The sequence below is a fragment of the Crocodylus porosus genome, unplaced genomic scaffold (genome assembly GCF_001723895.1).
Source record: "Crocodylus porosus isolate Cpor-Errol unplaced genomic scaffold, CroPor_comp1, whole genome shotgun sequence".
Taxonomy (NCBI): Eukaryota; Metazoa; Chordata; order Crocodylia; family Crocodylidae; genus Crocodylus; species Crocodylus porosus.
In genome coordinates this window covers 95,764,404-95,781,216 of record NW_017728906.1, presented here as the reverse complement: position 1 = coordinate 95,781,216, position 16,813 = coordinate 95,764,404, and the positions used below count along the sequence as shown (strand labels likewise).

Sequence of the window (16,813 nt, the reverse complement as noted above, 5' to 3'; positions counted from 1 at the left end):
GACTTGAAGATCTACAAGGTCCCTTCCGACCCTACTTCTATGATTCTATGAGAGGGACAGATTGCATACTATATGCAAACAGTCATATAAGGCTATTATAGAAGGAGAGTAATGAATTTGTACAAATAAGAAGGAGCTTGTTATACTGTTTTGTCCAAAAACTAAAAGACAATGCAATTTAAAAAATTAATGATTTCCCTTCAAATGTTGAAATAATAGTGCAATATTATTAATAGCTGCTAGAAAAACCTTCACTTCTCTTGAAGGAAGTGAAATGACTACTTCACCCTTTTTATTTTGCCAGTAATCAAATTGATTGCATGTTGGCTGTCTTTCCTCCCATAATTCCCCATGAAAAATACTCCACTAACTGACCAAAGACAAAACAAAAACATGAATCATCTGCTTCTCCTCAAGACATAAATGCAGCCTAAGAGTCCCATCTAGTCTTGGTTCTAGACTTAGGCACAAGGTTGCAATGCTTCATTTTTCAGGTGTCCTCCTGCTTAGCAGAATTCAGAAACCAAAGTTAGTGGCCCAGTCTCTTTTCCAATGGGAAGGTGGGGGCCTAAAAATGCAGTTCACAAAATCTGAGTGGGGAACTGTCTGTGCCAGTCAATAGGAAACAATAAGGACAAGGGTGCACTTTTAAATCAGCTCTCTTTAAAGACAGCTAAGCACCTAATTTTGGGCCAAAAGGAGGTATATACCTCTGTTCATGAGTCCCAGCTGAGCATCCTTTGCTAGAGTTAGGTAACTCAGGCAAATCACCCTTTCTCACAAAAAGTGAGAGGAAAAGATGCAAATGTTTCTCATTCCTATAGCCCTGTGGTTAGGGTGCTTATCAGTGGGATGTGAAAGACTGAAGTGCTAGTCCATGCACGAATATTTATGTATTTAATTAATTTTGTATTTAAAGTGGAACAGTTTCATGAGGAGGGACTATACACCTCATAACCAGGGCTCCTGGTTTTCTCTGACAAACACTCCCCTTTCCTCCCCCCAACCCAATTTTCAGATTTAAAAAAGTAACCCAAAATCCACATTTTCCTGTGATTTAAATGAAACACCACTAGGTCTATATAGTGGTGTTTCATTTAAATCATGGAAAAATGTGGATTACAGGCATCCCCTGCTTAGCACTCTTAATTGGTTCCTGAAAAACCGAGCGTTAAGCGAAACCGAAAGTATTTGATGGCCCAAGTGACCACAGTTGTTTTTAATAACCCAAGATGGCAACCAAGAGCTTTATAACAAAACTTGCTGAGCACTACATGAAATCAGGTATCAATTTCAAATGAGCATTATAGCGAAATAGTGAAACAGTGTTAAGTGGGGGTTTCCTGTACTTTTTTTAATCTGAAAATTGGGGATTTTATTTTATCAGAGAAAACCAGGATCCCTGCTCATAGCACCCAATAGCTTGGCTGTTAGTGCACTTCAGGGAGCTGAGCAACTTGCATACACATCCAAATACACAAAAGAGTTTGGGAGACACAAATAGGGCAGTCCTCACCTGGGCAGAAGGCCTTTTCTTTCAGGCCATGTTGAGGGGGTGGCAGACAAGTTAGGCAGGAAGACATCTCATTTGTGAATCCTGCTGGAGCTGAGGATAAGTGATGTCAAGTTAAAAGTAGATTTGCATATGTACACCAGTGGGAATATAGGCTCCTAAGGAATTTAAGTTTATGCAGAGTTAGGTAAGGATTGGGAGGCTTAAGGGGGCTCTAAGCTCGTAAGTCCCCTTTGAGAATCCAGCTCTCTGTAACCAGCCATAAAACTCATCAATCCATGTAGAGTTGCTGGGCTGCAAGGCCTTCTGTGTTTTGGGGGGTTTTAGGGGTTGGTTTGTTTGCTTGCTTTATGGGATAGAGAAGGAGAGAGCTATCTCTTCTTATTTCACTAAGTATTATCATGAAAAGTACTTTGCTTTGTTCAATTAACTCTTCTATATGGTTAGAATTAGATATGATTCACCATATTTCCGACTATTTAATGTTAGTGTCTTTTTCGTCTTTAATTTATGCAAATTATCTAGTGCACCGTTATTAAGAGAGTATATCATTTAATACTGTAATAGGCATCTCTAGTTAGAACAGAGAAGTTCAGCTTTTATAATTGTCCACATTTTTAAAATGCTTAGGGGCCTTCTTACTCTTTTCTCTTCACTGATAGGTTGTGACCAAGTTCCTGAAGACCTTTCTAGAGGAGATGGAAGGGAACCAATTTGGCCAGGTATGTTAAATGAATTAAAAGGGCTTGAAAATACTGTAATGCTTAATTTTATGGGATGTATACAGCATGGTAGTTTACTTGCTGCTACCTGGTGACAGATATAAATTGGTTAAATTTCAGATCAGAAATAACTGCATATTCACAGTGCAACTATAAAGTAATTTGATCTCCTGGCATGTATTGTAAAATTAATGAAGTTTCACCTCAGTAAACCAAAAAAGGTTTGGTTCATTGCTCCTTTGAATTTATTGTGATTAAAGAATAATTACCATGCAATTTGTAATAATAATTGCATGAAATTACTCCAAAACCCACCCAAGAAATTAGGTGACAAAGAGAATTTAAGCAAACATAAATGTACAATGTAGCAAACCATGTATTATAAGGAGCATACATTTACATCAAGAGCTTCAGTTCAATTTGGAATATAAACAAGAATATTCAAATTTGCAGTTGAACTGAATTCATTTCTCTGAATAGAAATGGCTTCTATTACTACTCCTTATTCAGAAATTTCAGTGGTGGAGGACTGGACTTGCCTTTCAGAGAATTTGGACATACGAATGTTAACTTGTAACTTAAGGTTTCCCTAGTATTAAAACAGTGAAGGTTTGAATGAGGATAAAGTAAACCACTAAATGCACTGTCACTGACAAAGAGAGCATGGAGGGAAGGGACAACAAAATATGCATTCATGAAATGCCATCTAGCTACACATTTCAATATAGAAATTAAAGAAATGTTTTTTATTGTTTTCTTCAAGATTTTTTCTGCAAGATTCCCTTGGTTTAATTTCATATATATTTATGTAAGTTACAAAAAAATGTGAGAGAGCATATAAGTGCATGCAACCCAAACTGCAGTGTTTGTTTTCAGGTGCAGGCTGTGTGAGAGCACCACCAGGACAACCAGGAAAGCCAGGATTCCCAGGATCTACAGGTGATGTTTGGCCATTACTTTTGAAACATTTTGTATTTCCAGTATGCTGCTTTGGAATTGCGTTTTGCCAAAACTGAAGAGAGTTGCACCTCAGCAATAAATATCTGGTGGAAATGGGAATAGGGGATACTTTTAACTTGGAATGGAAATGAGTTAGAAAGGGGGGAAATTATAAATAGCATATAACACACAATGATTGTACCACCTCAAAGCTAATCTTTTTCTCCTCATTCAGGAGTTTCAATCCCATAACAAAATTAGCCAACAGGAACATTTTGGTTTTCTTATGTTTTCCTTTTTTAATAGTCTTTACAGTTTATTATAAAGCCATGCTATCTAAATATTGTTTGGTACCCAGGTTTGGAGTCAGTGTCATAGGCTTCAGGCCATTGTCTTTCTTAACAGATGCAAAATCAAAATAATTTTTCCAAATCTTACATGCCCTTTATTTGCCAGTGGATATTAGAGATGAAACCTATTAGAGCACTGTTATAGTAGGGTTGGAGTGTTGTCGTAAGAGACATAGACAGACAGTTCTGTGCCTTTGGTGGCCATGATGCACAGAGCAGTGCCAGCTGATGATGACGGCAAAGTGATCAGCCTTCAGCCACTTCTGTGGTGGCAGCTATTTTTGCATTCCCCCCACCCTCCACAAAGGTGGCACCTGTCCCAGTCAGCCCCCACCTTGGTTATGATACTGATTGTTGTGGCCATGTGCTAGTCCTGGAAATGTACAAGAGACAAGGTTTCTTTGTGATATCTTTTCCTAAACAGGCTGGATAGGTAGGAAAGATGTTGGATAACCTTTTGGGTGTAGAGAACCCTACTGAGATGTAGAAAAGAAGCAGGCACAGGCTAAACTAAATGACAGAAAAAAACAACGGTCTGTGTTTAATTTTATGTAAATAAAAGCAGTCAATGGAATGGAGGAGGGTTGTTACATAGGAGCAACGATCATTAGTGGCTTCAAAGACAATGGAAACATAGTTCAGAGGAAAACCTAATTAAATAGAACTTGCAAAGGAAAAAGGGTTGTCATTACCTCTGGAGCGCAAAGAGGGTAGCAGAGCTAGCAGGCAGATTGTAATGAATCATAAAAACATGCATTTAGGTGGGGCAGGGGGCTGTGGGTCAGAAATTAGGGGCACCAGCAGGGCTGGGGTCAGGTGAGGGTCATGCCCTGGGGCAGGGTTTGCAGGGAGACCCAGCAGGGTGGGCAGGGACAGGGAAGGGAAGGGCAGCTGGAGGAGCATGGAAGGATCCACAGGCACTCTTTGGCTGGCACTGAGGAACCTGGGCCACATCCCCATGCTGGGACCCAGCCCCACTCCACCCTGCCAGGGGTAGGGATGGGCAGGCAGGTTCTCTTACCTGCATGGAGGAGGAGGTGACAGTGTTGACCATGGTGCTGCAGCTCCAGGGACACTGAGACATGCTGGATGCTACTGTTGTAGCACCTGGCAATCACCCTGCCCCACTCTACAAGCTGGGGCTGGGGTAGGTACAGGCTGTCTTGCCCCTGGCCATGCTGCCTCATTACACCTTGGCTTGGGCTGGGGCTGGGGGTGCTGCACAGCCAAAGCGGCGCTGGCTTCCAGCAGCAGCAGCTCAGTGTGGGAATGTGGATTGAGCCCCTGCACACCAGGCCTGGCGCCCTCAGAACAGGACTGGGGGCTGGGACTGATGGTGCTGCCCAGCTGGGGTGGTAGCAGCAGGTCCCACTGGTGGTGGCTTGGGACTCCCAGCACTGGTGGCAGTACCAAGCCTGCTGCTTCAGCCAGGCTGCAGCCCCATGCCCCAGTTCCCACAGAAATCTCCACTGCTCCCCAATACTTTGCCAGTGCATGTTCCTGGACTGCCTCTGTGCCATCAGGGGGGCCCCCGATGATGCAGGGCCGGTTTAGGCTTGCCAGAGCCTGGCACAGCCTCAATGGTGCTAGGCCAGTCCAGTCATCAGGGGCCAAACTCTGAGTCCAGCCCAGCCCTGCATCATAGGGGCAGGGACCATGCTCCAGAGAACCCCACCCCACACACCCACCCCTTGCCCAACACAGTGTGGGGCTAGGTCCTGAAGGCAGCTGGGGGGGCCCCTGGCAGGTCTGGGGAGGGGGACAGGAGGCTATATATCGGGAATGAGGGACACCCTCAGATCACTGTCTCCTCTTCCGCCCTTGCCCAAGCTGAGTCAGGGCCCTGCCCTGGGGTGCTGTGATTCCCGCCCCCCCCCACCTTAGTGCCCTGGGTAGTAGTCTCACTGTCTACCCCTAAGGTGAGCCCTGCCTGCCAGTCATACCAGCATGGCTTGCAGCAACAGGGCAGCGGGGTTCAGATCACACTGGCAGGGCTTTTCCTAAACAGGCTGAGGAGTGAGGGGCATTGGCATAGCAGGGCTGGTTAGGACCACAAAGCAGCAGGAGCGGAAACAGCCACAGCTGGACCTGTGTGCTGGTGAGTGAACAGGGCAGGAGGAGCTCTGATTTTCCCATGATAAAAAAAAACCAAAATCAAAATATAGGTATTTAGAATTTATTTTATTTTAATGATTGAGGCACTGGTAAGCTTCCAAATTGCTTTTAAATTATAATATATCAATAAAACATTGTGTTCAGCTGATACCTCTGCGTGCGTGTGTCTGTGTGTGTGTGTGTGTGTGTGTGTGTGTACAGTGGCATTTCATTTTAATCACAGGAAAATTCAGATTTGGGGTTTTTAATCAGAGAATTTGCAGTTTTTAAAAAGAGAAAACCAGGTTCCCTGATCATTAGTAACATGTTTTTGTCAAACATTTATGCTGCTCCTTTAAAAGAATCAGGGAAAAATTTAACTAATGAAGTTCCACAGGCTGCTAGTATAGAGAAGAGTTTAAATATAGTTAAGGTTGATCCTGCTTTGAGCAGGGGGTTGGACTAAGCAACCTCCTGAGGTCCCATCCAAACCTAATTTTCTATGATTCTGCGAAAGCCACCAAAGGCTGTATTGTGCCCTGGTTCAAAAGGGCCACAGAGGAGCAAAGAGAAGTAAAACCTTCTTCATCCTTGGGTTTCTAATAACTGTGGAAGAAACTCATGGATTGAAGTGCTGATATGGTGAGACAGAGCAGAGGTTACTTCCACTTGATATGCCCTACACCAGAAGCAAGTGGTATGAGGAGGGAGTCTCTAGTCATGTACTAAGAAATACCCTGAAAGGTATGCACACCCATACCATATTACTGCAAGAGGGTTTAATTGCAACTGTAACATAGGATGTGATGGAAGTATCATCCTGATTCCTATCAGTTTTTCTCCTGAGATGATCTACAGTCTCTCAAATACCACTCTGAGCCTGAAGTCTTAGTGTAGCTGAATGACCAATGCCAGACCATCTGAGGCAATTCATTTGTACTGGGCAGAGGCATTGTCTGCAAATTTTACTCCCAAATTTGGTCTGTGCAGCCCCAGGAAGATCATCTCAGTACCACTAATATGCAGAGACTGTCCCTAATTCCTATTAATCCCAGTTACTGTATCAGTCCTTCTGCTGCACTGGTAACTGGTGTAACTTGGAGCAGCATTTAGGATCAAAGGTATGCGAAGTCTTTCTTCACAGGCACCTCTGAGTAGAGCTGTGTTTTCCTCATCTGGGCTGGATTCTTAAGGTCAAACCATTTTTTGTCCTTAATGTAGGGTATGTTGTTGTGCTTATGGTGTGAGCAATCATCAGTTCTTGTTTCTTAAGAAGGGGATAAGCTATTTTTATCTCTTGTTGTTACAGCATGATGAATTACGATTTACATTTCCTTATGTGACCATGACAGTTTGGCTTTGCAGTCAGGACTTTTGAAGGTTATTGTTGATGCTATCTTCTCTGAGGTCCTTGCATCTGTTACTTAGGAAGATAGTTTGTTTCCTATGTAATTATACATATTTTAATTCTTTTTAGTGATCTCGAATTAAGTCAGATTTGTTTCTTAAACTATATAGTTCGAGATGCTGATACCACCATACTATCAGAATCACATGTGGTGCATTTTAGGCATTTTTAAACAAAATTCAGTATTTGCTTTTCTGTTTTTGTGATGAACATCTTCAGCGTTTGACACATTTTAATAACCATAAAGGCCAGAGGCAGAACAGAATCTTAAAGGTTAAAAAATGGTGTCTTTATGTTATTATTTCATCCTCAAGGAATACTGTATACTGAAGGCTAAGAGGATTAAGTGGCTGACTGTATTTTACACTCTCACAGCCTCTTGTTGTTATAAGCCTGGGCTTCTAGAGTTGCACTCCCATTCATTAATTTATGCGCATACAAAATTACTGTTGCCTAATTTATACTGCTACTAATGTCAGAGTATTGCCTTTTCGTTCTAAGATTTCCTGCCTTTTTTTCAAGTATAGTGTAATTCTGTGCCATGTACAATTAATTAACTGGTTCAGTGACCTGGGCACTGATGAACCATAGTACCGGTATATTAAGCAAAGGAGCATCTTTATAGCTTTCTATTCTTATGTACTTTTTTTCCTATGAAATTCATGACACTATGTTACACATCCTGAGCCAAATTATACCTTGGGGCCCCTGGCAGATGTTCAGTTAAAGGCACAATGGGATCTTATCAATGATATCAGCAATTGCATCTTTTGCCAAGCTACATGTGCCTGGCAGGAGGCCTAACTGTGGGATCAGATCCAAATCATGCCCTACAGCCAGTGTACGACTTCAATCTGCTCCCAGTCCTAGGAGCACTGATCAATAGACTGGGACTCCTAGCCCCAGGAGTGCACTAGTCAAGGGCTCCCATGCAGTCCTGAAGCTGAGCGCGCCAGTCAGCTGACTAGTGCCCCCAGCCTCGGGAGTGCACTGGAGCAAAGGGCTCCATGTACTCCTGAGGCTGAGAGCTCCAGTCAGCAGATCAGTGCTGGCCATACATTCCATTTAAGGCACAATAGGAACCAGCCACAAAGTTATTACACATATTTTGTGGAATAACTTTGTAGTTTATTCCCTGTTTATCATGCCATTAACTGCATGAATGTGTGGCTGGGATACTACTTAAGACATTATTAACTGGTTAATTATGTCTTAAATGTAACATCTGTCAGGGGCCTGAGACTTACTTGTCTCAAGGCCTATTTATTTAATTGTTCTAAAAAATAATACCTAAACTGTCTTCATTGTTCAGTCTTGCAAGAGATTGTTTAAATAGATTTTACCAAGTTTGGTTCAAACTAAATGCTGCCGAGAAGTAAAACATTTTTTCATAATATGATTTGGCACCAAATGTTAATACTAACTATCATAGCACAATGGGTTATTGAGCTATGACTTTGGTTTACTCTCCATCTGCTGCCTGCTTTCTATACACAGGTTTCTTAATTAGCATAAAATATATGGAATGAAGGAAAATCAATTATTACAGATGGCAAATGAATCTTGTACATTTCCGCAGAAGCATAACGGAGTAGTTCTGTACCCTGGGAAAGCTGCTGCGATGAGGCTTAACATGGAAGCCACTGCCAAGCAGTGATTAAAAATGGTATTTCTGTGGTGAAAAAAAAGGAGGCCAGGAGGTTAACTGATAGTTCTCATAGCAGTGACTTCCCCAGGGAGTGAACCACTGACCACAGCTGCTGCTCTGCCCTCACCACTTGTCTCATGCCCAGTGGTACACTTGGCTGCTAGAGTTGCTACATGATGGGTGCAGGGGGGAGAGGGAGAGTAAGGTGCCCCACCTTAGGCAGCACCTAGGACTAATGTCCCATTTGTTGACCTGCAGTTACACTATTGCATTTAAGTAACCTCATCCTGTTTTTGTCGCAGCCAGTAAATATATTGCAATATAGGAATACAAAATAAATTCACAGGGATGTTAAGCTTTGAAGTTTAATATTTTAGAGAATGTACAGAAATGTCATTAAAGATAAAAGTTGATACAAATTAATCTTTAAATCTTAAGGTATAATTATGACAGTTTCCGGCATACTTGTCTGTCTTCACGCATAATTTGATTTTCATTGTTTTGGATTTAATTCATTATGATTTTCCTATGTGTGATTTAGGTTCAAAAGGTGCAAAAGGGATTCCAGGTGATCCAGGTCTAGATGGATTTCAAGGCCTGAAAGGTTTTCCAGGTGACCCTGGTCAGGAAGGATTACCAGGTCCTCCAGGTATCTTGAGATGATTCGTTATTCTCTATATATTTGTGTTGTGTTTATTATAGTTGCAAGAACCTCAAGATATTTTTCTAGGTGTCCATAAAGTTGCCTTCCTTTCAACTGTCAAACAATAATATAACATCAGTATAAAATATTTTGAGAAGAAAATTATATTTCTCATTGACAAATTCATTTGCATATATTCAATTTGAAGTTTTTAACATCTTCCAAGCTTGTTTTATAGCATAGAATTATATATGTAACATGAGTTTTGAAAAATTAGATTTCAGACATGAGGTTTCTGTGTACCCCAGATGGAGCATATTTGTAGTTACACTTCTGAAACAGACCATGTAAGTGAGGAAAAAACTCCTGTAAATGCATCCATTTAACTCCTGTTAATATAAACAGGAGTTAAATTGTACATTCAGAGCAGGACTAAAGCATTTATCATGTAACGCAGATAAAATGTAGGCATCTCAATCCAAATGAGTGATCAACAAAAACTCAGCCTATATGCTACAGCCTGAGAGGCTGAAGATGTCAACTTTATCACCAGAAGAGTTACCTACGTGCCTAAAATTCTGCTAGTGCCTATGTCCAAAGGTGCCACCAGCTTGGTTAGGTGAGGGGTCTTGCCACCTTTCTCGCACACAAGCCTGCTTTGACATTCAAAACCTAGGCATCCTTGTGCTTAGGTCCCCTGAGAGGTGAAGTCCAGGAGATAAGCTTAGGGTACATATAACACACACCAGCAGTATTGAGCTCAGCACAAAATACAGGAGTAACAGCCATTTTGCACTCAATATATGGACATAGGTGTTGCTACCCAGCTTTTATATATGAAATAGGGTTGTGCAAAGCAGGCCGTATTTGATTCAGATTCAGCCCAAATCGGGGGCAGTGATTCGACTTGTTTATTCAGATCACTGTCCCTGAATCCATTCAGCTGAATCCGAATCTGACAATTCGATGCTGAGTTAGAGAACCAGCAATTCCGACATAGACACAGCTTTAAATGTTTTTTCTACATACATCGAGCTCATAAATGCTGCGATGCTCGAGCAGATGGAACATCCCACAGGAGCGCGGGCGGTGGGGAGTGTCCCACGTACTCGGCGGCTAACCCAGAAGTGCTTCTGGTCCACTTCTGGGTCTGCTGCTGAGAGCACTGGGGAGCCTCCTGCACTCCTGTGGGATGCTCCATCCGCCCCAGCATTGCAGCATTCACAAGCTGCCTGCTACCTAAAGGTATGTAGAAAAAATACTTAAAGCTGTGTCCAAATCGCCGAATCTTTCCGAATTGATTCAGAGGGTTCCAATTCAATTTGGAGAGATTAAAGGGCCCTCTGATTCAATTCGGATTCAGAGATTTGGCTACCGAAATGGGCCAAAACTCCACTGAATTGAATCGGGGACCGAAGTTTCACACAGCCCTAATATAAAACTAGTGATTTGACCACGGGTGCAGCAAGTGGGAGACTGAGGTTCAATATGCTCCTCACTGTGGATGAGGAATAGGTTCAGGTCCATGTCTTCTACATCCCAGAAGAGTGCCATAACCAACAGACCACAGGACAGGTAGGAGCAGGAGTGTTTCCTTCCTCCATTTGAGTCTGTGGAGCTGTGTAGAAAGCTGTGAAAGAACAGAGCCCCCTGACTTCACGGGCCCTCCCAGCTGAGGTACTGAGGGGAGCTGGGCCGGACCTGCAAGGTGGGGGAGCTTCCCTTTCCCCCACCCCCTTCCCAGGCCTCTTGACAGCAGCAGCACAGAGCTGCCATCTGATTCGCCTGGCCAGAGCTGAGGTGGGGAGGGTGCGGGGTGGAACAGAGCCCCTTTGCCTCATGGTCCTGGCTCAGCTCCCCCCCAGCACCCCAACCAGGGCAGCTGGGGGGAGGGGGCACAAGGTGGGGGCTCCATTCCAGCCCCATCCCTCCAGCTCTGGTCAGGCAAAGCAGCCAGCAGCTCCATGCTGCTCCCTCCCTTTTCTCCTGCTAACTGCCCTGGAAACAGTGTTGGGCTGGTGCTCACTGGCACAAGCACCAGCCCAACCCTGCAAAGTGGGAAAAATTAACCCTGGAGGAAACACAAGCTCTCCAAGGTGATCTTCTTTAGCACAACTTCATCTATTACCTGATTTGACCAGAGTCAATTTTTCATACTATTGGCTATTTTAAAGGTGCTCTGCAGCCTTGTATATGTGTTACATCACAGCTGTAGAGTCCTTTCAGGGGCCTGGTCACATAAAAATGTTACCTGTGTCATCACCCTAAGTCTCTTTGTGTATGTGGGCCAAACACCTTAGGCCTACGAACCAGAAGCTGAATATGCATCTTGCCCATAGACTGCTGATTATCACCCTTCCCTAATGGGAAACACCATTTTACATCTGTCCAGTATCCACAGTATCTTTCTTATATGGGTATTGTTCTAGATATGCATTAAACCACTGTTGTCTTATGTATTAGGCATAATTTTATTTGGTTGTTTTATTACTCTGGGAATATTTATATGAATGCTTTTTATATAGTTGAGTAGTTGATAGTTAATATAATTTGAAAACAAAACTACAACAAAACATACTGTTCATCTTATTAAAAGAAGGGCATATCTTGTCCCTCCTCCTGCAGATGAGGAGAGTTGTGACACTGAAAACAACTCAGTTCCTCAGTTCTGATGCATGAGGAACAAAGCAGATTTGGATGAAAGCCAAGTCTGACACTGCACACCTTTAGTGTTGTCAAGGACCCAGCCCAGCATGGCATCACTCAGAATGAAGGAGGAGGGCAAGATGACTATGTGGGGCAATGTAGATCCACTTGTTGTCTTCTTCTTGCAGAAGAGGCTGCATTAGGTCCATGGAAGCTACAAGCAATCTCCCTATTACAGATCTGCTTCTGCTCTGCAATCTAGAGTGGAAGTGATGTTACCTCCTGCGCACACCATCTAATCACGCTGGGGAAACACAGGATTCAATTTTCCCATAATTGGCTTCAAAAACCATTAATACCATTTCTGTTAAGTGGGGAAAAGGCACAAAGACATATATTTCAAAGTGCCTAAGGACCAAATTCTCACTAGTACTTAGGTACCTAAGCCAACCATTTAAGCCCCACTACTGGCTGCTGCTTAACCATTTCTGCCAGTGGATTTAGGCAGAGCTGCCTAAGCACTGACGCTTTCTCACAGCTAATGAATCCTGAAGTGGGATTCTCAAACTAGGCATTCTGCCTTAGAAGTGGGGAAAAGGCCTGTGTACCTAGCTTGGTTGTGACAGCCCCAACACTGGGGTGTGGGATATGTAGGTTTAAATCCCTGTTCTGCCTCTTTTGGAGCATGACCTTGAACCCTTACCTCCAACCACCTAGGTTACTGGTAATTTTGTGGTGGGTTCCCTTTCTGTCTTCCTCCCAATTTCCTCCCCCAGGCTGGATTAGTCACTTAACTGGAGCAGCGAGTTCAGATTTGAAGATCCTGAACAGGGACAGGAAGCTAAGCCCTACTTCTTTCTAGTGCATTTCACTCCCGGTCATTTTAAGTGGCTCCCCACTCATCTGGTCTCTACTTGTATGGGGAGCCAAGGCACCTAAATCAGGGCACCAAGGGTACCAATACTGAGTCTGTGATCTACTAAGATTCTCAGGTCCTTCTCTATAATGCAGGCATCCAGGCAGGCATCACTCATTTTGAGTTTGTATGTTTGATTGTTTTTCCTGAGATGTAACACCTTGCATTTGCCAGCATTGAACTTCATCCTGTTAGCTCCAGTCCATCTTTCCAATCTGTTGATATCCTGTCCTCCAATGTGTTCACAATCCTTCCCAGTTTCTTGCCATCTGCAAACTTGCTCAAGAAGCATTCAGTTTCAGAATCCAAATAATTAATACACACATTGAACAACACTGAGCTCAGGACAGAACCATATGGGACTCCACTTGAAGCCTCCTGATCTTCTGACATGGATCCATTTATAATTACCCTTTGCTTGTGGTTATTGAGCCAGTTATCTATCTACCTTGTAGTAGTTTTGTCTAGCCCTCATTTTTCCAATTTGTTTATGAGAAGGATATGTGGGACCTTGTCAAAAACCCTGCTGAAGTCCACATACGCTATATCCATAGCATTGCCTTCCTCCACCCAAGTGGCTACTGTGTCAAAAAAGGAGATCAGGTTTGTTTGATGCTACTTATTTAATTGGGTGCTTGTGATCAGCCTTGCCTCCTCCAGAAGCTTGCAAATTGGCATCTTTTATACATCAGTAACTTTTGGAGTTCTGAGGTGAGGCAAATTCGTCTATAGTTCCCCAGGTCTTCCTTTCTGCCTTTTTTAAAGAAGAACACTACACTGGCCCTTTTCCAGGTCTCTGGTTACCTCACCCATCTCCCATATAAGCCTACTGGATTGCGCAGGCATAACTTTATTTTTGACCTGGTATTTGTAATATCTGATATCTTGTGATACCTGGTAAGCCTCATGTTGACTGCTATTTTCCTTCTAGGATTTCCTGGACCCAGGGGAGAAAGAGGCCCATCAGGTTTAACTGGTCAACAGGGGGAAAAGGGTATTTCAGGAAAACCAGGAGTCCAAGGGCCTGAAGGACCAAAGGGAGTTGCAGGTGAAGTTTTAGGAGCATCAGCAGGCTCCATCGGTGATGTCGGACTACCAGGATTACCTGGATTAAAAGGTCCACCAGGAAATCAAGGAGTACCAGGACTGCAAGGTAACTGTTATGTCAAATAAAGAAATGTTACATGAGAAGAAAGATATGGGTGCAGCCAGAGTGCAGCTTTACTTGGGCATTACTATGTGAGATTGCAAAAAAGATGCTGATTATGTAAGCAATTGTGTAACATCCAGCAAATGCATTTATCCCTCTGTTTCAAAAAGATTTTCTTGGCAGGTTGCAGAAAGTAGGAAAAGGTGGCACCTTAACAGAGCTGGGCTGGGCTATTGCTTTGGGGCCTTCTGTTTTATGTTTATACATTAGGTACCTCTTATACTATTTTGTTTCAATGTTCATTCTCCTGTTTTATAAATTGTTCTTTTCTCTTACTGTAAGCCTCCTGAGCCTTTGTTAGGAAAGGCATCATATAAAATGAATGAATGAATGAACGCTAATGAGCTTTTGTAAGCAACTTCACCTGATGTAAGCTGATGACATAGGCTATTGTCTATGAAAGTTTCCTCTCTGAACCATATGGTTTCTAAGGTACTACCCTGCCCTACCTTCTGACTTCAGACTAACACAGCTAACCGCTTCTCCAGGTAGGTTGCAGAGTCCCCATCTCTGATTTTTTAAGCTCAGATTAGATAAATATTTGTCTGGACTGGTTTAGACAAAAGTGAACCTGTCCTGAGCTAGGGGGGGTTGGACTATATTGACCTCCTGAATTCCCTTTTACTCCATTTTTCTATGATTCCATAAACAGACAGCTTGCAAAAAATACACAGTTCATTATAAATATAAACATTAAGGGCGGGATATAAGTACTGAGTGTATTATTCATTATTTCATTCAATAAAAGATTTTGAATTATCACATGCCTGCACAAAATTTCTAGTTTGGTTCTCTAGAACATCACAGAATGGCTGTGATGTAGAACCTGTGCCAATTTGATATACAGCTCAGAATACGTAGAGCTCAATGATGGGATATTGAGCCTTTAACCTAGGTTACTAGGTCAAACCTGGATTTGTTTAGTGGTAAACAAAATTCTTAAGGTTCTGTTTTCAGAGTGCTTAGAAAAGGAGTTGTAGGATCATAGGAAAGTAGGGCGGGAAGGGACCTCACAAGGTAGGATCATCCCTGACTAAACCATCCCAAACAAGTGTCTATTTCTCAAGTCCACATATAACAATGGAAATCCTTGTGGTAATCTCACTGGAAAATGGTATGGGGGCCCTTTCGTGCCCAGTGGATATGGCCTCTTCAAATCAGGTTTCAGGCTTCCTATTTAGTACCTATGAAGAGATGTATAATGTTGCTACCTAGTCAGTCGCTAAAGATATCCCTTTATTTATGATTTCTCTCTTGGCTGTTGTCATTTTGTTTTTCAGTTATTTTATAGAATACAAAATATTACAGAGTTCTTTGTGGAAGACAAACATACTTTTTATAGAAAGAGCTTACAATTTATATTTTTGCAGCAAGATTTTCAAAGGCACAGATGAGAAGTAGATAGTGATACCCAATTCCTGCTGATAGCCAATCACATTTAAGTGTGCAATTCTCCTTGTATGTATGAAAAGCTGCCTTTTAAATGTATAAGTGTGAGAGGTAAGGAAGGGAGTAAGGACAACAGTTGTAGCATTATGATGGTGCGTTTACTCAATATATAGCCAGGTGCATAACACACTGAATCAATTAAGTGGGGGATTCTTTTGCTTTTTTTTTAAAGGACTGAAAAATAAGGGAGATAAGATTATAAGTGTGAACACTCAGTTGTGGGTACTGTAGAAAACATACTGATCTCCAGGGTAACTGACATGGGGAGACAAAGCTAGGTCCATCCATTTTACACTGCAGAGCATTTTACATACAGGGATGTCTTCAGTAGAGGCACAGATTTGCCTTCGGGGGAAAATGAATGAAGAGAGCAATTTGGTGCCTTTTTATAAGCACTAGACTTTTTATTCTTTTTCTCAGGTGAGTCAGCAAAGCCTTTAAGTAAGTTTCATACATGGGAGAAAAAGATTCAGATTAAGAAGGGACAAAAAAAGAAAATGTCAATGCCTTTGTGCAATTTTTTATATGTATATGAGACCTCAATATTAAGGGAAAGTAATGACAGCAAAAGGCAAACCGTGTCAGCATGTCTATTTTCAGTGTTTCACAATTCATACATAATTTCTCCAAGGAAAATATTGGACACAGAAGAATTTTTGTATGAGCAATTCCTTTCTTGATCCTCTGTCAGAAATGTAAATATTTAACCATTTCCACTGAAATCCTCAACTGCCTTTCCATAGAACCAAATGGGAATATATACATGAGAGGCATAGTTAGCTGTGTTAGTCTGAATTTAAGTAGATGGTCTGGTAAACTAACTAAAATAGATATACATAGCACTGCTTTCCATGTTCTTTCATGGCATTATGTTCATGAACAATGACTTCCCTGGATAAAAACAAGAAGAAACTAACAAAATGTATATGGAACAATGGGTGCATCTACACATGCTATTAATGTAAGGTACATGGCTGGGACGCAGCACTCCTAGCTGCTGGGACAGCTCTCCCTGCTGTGTGGGGATCAGGATAGTCCCAATCCCCACATGGCAGGAAGACAGCTACAGCTGGCACAGCTCCACACCCCTACATTGGGGCTTAGCCAGGAAGCAGTGGTCCCCATGCTGCCTGGGCTGATTGGGAGCAAGTTTCTCCCGGTTAGCATGTACATGTACACTACTTCACGGTAGCTAATACTCAGTTAATCTACTACCTGCATTTACAAGTAGTAGAAAACTGCATTAGCTTAATTTACTGCTCAGTAGTTTGTGCG

The 16,813-nt window shown here is 42.4% G+C and overlaps 1 protein-coding gene across 1 annotated transcript in view; it reads left to right on the top strand.

Annotated features, from left to right (window-relative positions):
- The window catches only part of COL4A2 (collagen type IV alpha 2 chain), a 241,031-nt gene that overhangs the window by 184,922 nt on the left and 39,296 nt on the right, over nt 1–16,813 (top strand). Inside the window, exons 26-29 of the mRNA XM_019528485.1 lie at nt 2,176–2,235; nt 3,112–3,174; nt 9,216–9,323; nt 13,811–14,032. Of these exons, the coding sequence (XP_019384030.1) occupies nt 2,176–2,235; nt 3,112–3,174; nt 9,216–9,323; nt 13,811–14,032 (453 nt within the window). The remainder of the gene's footprint in view (nt 1–2,175; nt 2,236–3,111; nt 3,175–9,215; nt 9,324–13,810; nt 14,033–16,813) is intronic.